The sequence below is a fragment of the Hylobates moloch genome, unplaced genomic scaffold, assembly GCF_009828535.3.
Source record: "Hylobates moloch isolate HMO894 unplaced genomic scaffold, HMol_V3 SCAFFOLD_21, whole genome shotgun sequence".
Classification (NCBI taxonomy): Eukaryota; Metazoa; Chordata; class Mammalia; order Primates; family Hylobatidae; genus Hylobates; species Hylobates moloch.
The window spans coordinates 42713307-42717756 of NW_026652296.1; the positions used below are offsets into that span (position 1 = coordinate 42713307).

General features: G+C 42.7%; 1 protein-coding gene across 2 annotated transcripts; it reads right to left on the reverse strand.

Moving 5' to 3' along the window:
- Nucleotides 1-212: 212 nt before the first annotated feature.
- On the reverse strand, nt 213-2475 carry SMIM26 (small integral membrane protein 26). Of its 2 annotated transcripts, none has more exons than XM_032142157.2 (2): nt 2303-2475; nt 213-534 (listed from the first exon to the last, which is right to left on the reverse strand). In XM_032142157.2, exons 1-2 carry the CDS (start codon nt 2418-2420, stop codon nt 368-370), a joined length of 285 nt encoding a protein of 94 aa, XP_031998048.1. In that variant the 5' UTR covers nt 2421-2475; the 3' UTR covers nt 213-367. The 2 variants fall into 2 exon arrangements, with proteins under 2 accessions (XP_031998048.1, XP_031998047.1); XM_032142156.2 differs by having other exon boundaries at nt 213-537.
- Nucleotides 2476-4450: the final 1975 nt, after the last annotated feature.

Consider the following 4450-nt stretch of genomic DNA (forward strand, 5'->3'; position numbering starts at 1 on the left):
CCCTGTCTCTACTAAAAATACAAAAAATTAGCCGGGTGTGGTGGCAGGTGCCTATAGTCTCAGCTACTCGGGAGGCTGAGGCAGGAGAATGACGTGAACCTGGGAGGTGGAGCTTGCAGTGAGCTGAGATCGAGCCACTGCACTCCAGCCTGGGTGACAGAGCAAGACTCCATCTCAAAAAAAAAAAAAAAGAAAAAAGAAAATGCAGATAGTTTCCTTCAAGAAAATATTTATTGCACATTATTAGTGATTATGTTTTACAGCAAATTTAAATATATACACTTTTCACAAACACAAAATGAGAATCAAGGCAACTATCAAATTTAAATGTTGAACCAAGTCCTGGATTTCAGAATTCAGCAGCCAGTCATGGTTCTGTGCCAGGGCCACCAGTCCATGATTTCCAATAGTTGAGGATCTTTTCTGTAATTGGAACAAAATCTTCTTTATATGTGACAACTGTTTCCACATAAAATCCTTTTGGGCGTTCAGAGAGTTCACTGGATACTTCATTTGTTGAGTCATCTGTTTGGTCTACTTTATCACCATTAAGAGAAAAAAAAAAAAGAACACCTGAATTATTAACTTAGCAGTCATTAAAGTCTTAGAAATTAACTAAGGTAAGAATTACATCCACTTTCTCCAACCCCAATAATGAAGGAAGGAATGAAAAGGAAGAGAAAAGAAAAGAAAAGAAAAGAAAAGAAAAAAGAAAAGAAAAGAAAAGAAAAGGAAAAGAAAAGAAAATCCGGGTGAGGTGGCTCACGCCTGTAATCCCAACACTTTGTGGGGGCCGAGGCGGGGGTGGACCACCTGAGGTCAGGTGTTTGAGACCAGCCTCGCCAACGTGGTGAAACCCCGTCTCTACTAAAAATACAAAAATTAGCCGGGTGTGGTGGCATGGGCCTATAATCCCAGCTACTGGGGAGGATAAGGCAGGAGGACTGCTTGAGTTGGGAGGTGGAGGTTACAGTGAGCCGAGATAGCGCCAGTGCACTCCAGCCTGGGCGACAGAGCTAGACTCCGTCTCAAAAAAAAAAAAATAATAAAACAATTTGCCGGGCAGCAGTGGCCTGCGCCTGTAATCCCAGCTACTCGGGAGGCTGAGGCAGGAGAATCGCTTGAGCCGGGAGATGCAGGTTGTGGTGAGCCGAGATCATACACTGCACTCCAGCCTGGGCGACAGGGTGAGACCCTGTCAAAAAGAAAAAAAAAAGAACGAAGGAAAGAAAACATAAACATGGACATTAAAATGTTTTTACTTTATATATAAATATAAAATATTTTTACCATATATTATATATAAAGTAAATATAAAATATTATATATAAAAATTTCTTTTTTTTTTTCTGGTAGAGATGGGGGGGGTCTCCCTATGTTGCCCAGACTGGTCCCGAACCCCTGGGCTCGAGCAATCTCCCACCTCAGCCTCCCAAAGTCATGGGATTACAGGCGTGAGCCACTGCGCCCGGCCAAAATGTTTTTAAATGCTTAATGCTGGACACATGTACTTTCAGGTCACTGATAGCTTCATCACCAAATGTAATCTTCAGCATAGTTTTCACACAACAACTTTACTGAGATATAATTAACATATCATACGATTAACCCACTTAAAATATACAATGTTTTTATTATAAAAACATTTATATTAAAATTATATAATAAAAATTATATTTAAAAAATTTCATGTTTTTTAGTGTATTCAGATTTGTGCAACCAGCAACACAATCAATTTAAAAATATTTTCATCCCCAAAAGGAATCCATACCTTTGGCACTCATTCCCCATCTCCCCAACCCCTCAGCCCCTAGCAACCACACTAATCAACTTAATGTCTCTACAGATTTCCAGCATATTTTTCAAAGCTGAGAGACTTTTCTCCCTTTGCGTCTAGTAACTGGAAGATTTTAATACGCCTTGGCTGCTCAAAGTACTGAAATTGCTCGCCATATACGATGAGGGACAGTAGTACTGAAGCATCACTCTTTAAAAATCACCGGCCAGAGTCTCCGAAATTCCACCTTGCACTTTACACAGATTCCTCCAATTCTGAGTATGGGGACGGCCCTATCCAGTAAATGATTAAGATTTAAATAACAATATTTACAAAGTATTAATAATTCCTGGCGTTTAGTTCTTTGCAGATTCCATTATAACAAACGGCTGTTAGCACCCGTTTCAATTAGTTTTGCAGAATAAACCTGGGGTTTAAAGGACAGGGCGGTTGTTTCCATGACCCCCGGGGAACTCTCCACCGAAGGCCGTGTGTCCCGGGGCAGGCCCCGCCGAAGAGCCCTACCTGACGACTTCGCCATTGTCCGGCCGTAGTAAAGCAGTGAGCCCAACAGAGACCAGGTGCCGATCCCGTAGACCACCGACATCCGCCGGTACCAGGCCGCGAACTCACTTTGATACATGGGTACACCGGCGAGTGCCTCGATTCTCGCAGGCCCACGGCGGAGGCGGGACTTCCGGTGAGGGCGCCGCTGCCGTCCCTGCCGCCGGAACCATTAAGGAGCCGCCAGTTTTCCGCGTCCGCTTCCGGCTCTGCCCCGATGCATCTTGGGGCCTCTGGTCCGGAAAGTCGCTCCGGTGTCTGGACTTTCGGGTGCAGAACTGTGGGCGTGCGATACTTTTTGCCACGTGACGAGGACTAAATGACAACTTCTTAGAGGAGAAGCTTCTCATTTGCAAAATTGTAATGCCTTCGTGGGCTCCAGACGGTATCTGAAAAGGTTACTTCCAATTCCTCTTCCAGTTGTCAGATTTGCAGGGATACCGCTTGTCTCTCCGCGCAACTCTTCTTTTCCCCCATTTTCCTTTTCGGAACTTGGGTGAACTTTAAATACCTCCAGGCCAAAGCTAATCCCTCCACTAGGCTCTGGGTCCTGTTTTTTCCTGCCTCAGGAGCCTTTCCCCTCATTGACTCTCTAAGCCCTCCCCCATCTTCATTGCTGACGTTTATCCTAAGTACAAACGTGCCCATGTCTCAAAAACAAAAAATCTCCTTCGACTCCGTCCACCTCCAGCTTTTGTCTTATTCATACATTTTTTAAAGCAAGATGCCTTCAATAGACTGAACAACTTAAGAGCAAGTGTGATGTGCTTGGCACAGGGTAGGCTCGGTAAATTGATATTAAGTACTTTTCAGCCACACTCAAACTTGGTTTCGGAAGCATTTGTCACCACTGACCCCACCCGCACCTTTCATGGCTTCAAAAACATCATTTTCCCTGGTATCCTTCAGGGTTCTTTTCACCTTGCCCACCCTTTAAAAACTGATGTTCTGCCCTACAGAAATATATATCCACAAAACTTAACTCTGAATGGATCGCTGACTTAAATGTAAAAGCTAAAACTATTTAATATAAGCCTAGAAAAAAAACAGGAGAATATGTTTGCCATCTTGGAATAAGCACAAATTTCTTAGAATAAAAAAGGCATCCCAAGCGGGATGACTCATGCCTGTAACCCCAGCACTTTCGGAGGTAGAGCAGGGAGGATTGCTTGAACTCAAGAGTTCCAGACCAGCAAGGCCAACATAGTGAGAACCCATCTCATTTTATATATGTATGCATAAAGCAAAAATGAATAAATCGGGCTTTTTAAAAAAAATTAAAATTTTTGCTCTTTGAAGGTCACAGTTGAGAAAATGAAAAGCCAAGCCACAGAATAAAATATTCACAATAACATATATCTAACAAATGACTTGGATCCAGAATATATGAGGACCCTTTACAACTCAGTTATAAAAATACAACCCAACTAAAAACCAGGCAATAAATTTGAATAGAACAAAAGAAGATATACAAATGACCAATAAGTACAGTAGCATCATTAGTCATCACAGAAATGGACATTAAAACAATACAATAAGAGATCGTTACACACGTACTAGAATGGCTAAAATCAGATTGAGAATGCCAAGAGCTGTAAGGATTTGGAACAATTGGAACTGTTATTGACGGGAACGTAAAATGTTACAATCTCTTTGTAAAACTTAGTTTTTAAAAAGTTGAACATATGCCTACCGTATAACCCAGGCATTCCATTTCTAGTTATCCATGAGAAATGAAAACCTGTGTCTACACACAGCCATGTACATGAATGTTCATAGTTTTATTCTTAATAGGAAAAATAGAAACCACCCCAATATCCATCGAGTAAATGGCTAAACAAAAAGTGAGGTACCACTTGGCAATAAAAAGGAACTACTGGCTGGGTGAGGTGGCTCACGCCTGTAATCCCAGCACTTTGGGAGGCCAAGATGGTGGGTCACCTGAAGTCAGCAGTTCGAGACCAGCCTGGCCAACGTGGTGAAACCTCATCTCCACTAAAAATACAAAAATTAGCTGGGCATGGTGGCGGGCGCCTGTAATCCCAGCTATTCCGGAGGCTGAGGCAGGAGAATTACTTGAACCCGGGAGGCGGAGGTTGTGGTGAGCCG

Coding starts and splice junctions, on each gene's coding strand:
- SMIM26 (XM_032142156.2), bottom strand. CDS start 2,420: ATGTATCAAAGTGAGTTCGCGGCCTGGTACCGGCGGATGTCGGTGGTC. Junction 538..2,302: donor GACAATGGCGAAGTCGTCAG/GTAGGGCTCTTC, acceptor ATGGTGATAAAG/TAGACCAAACAGATGACTCA.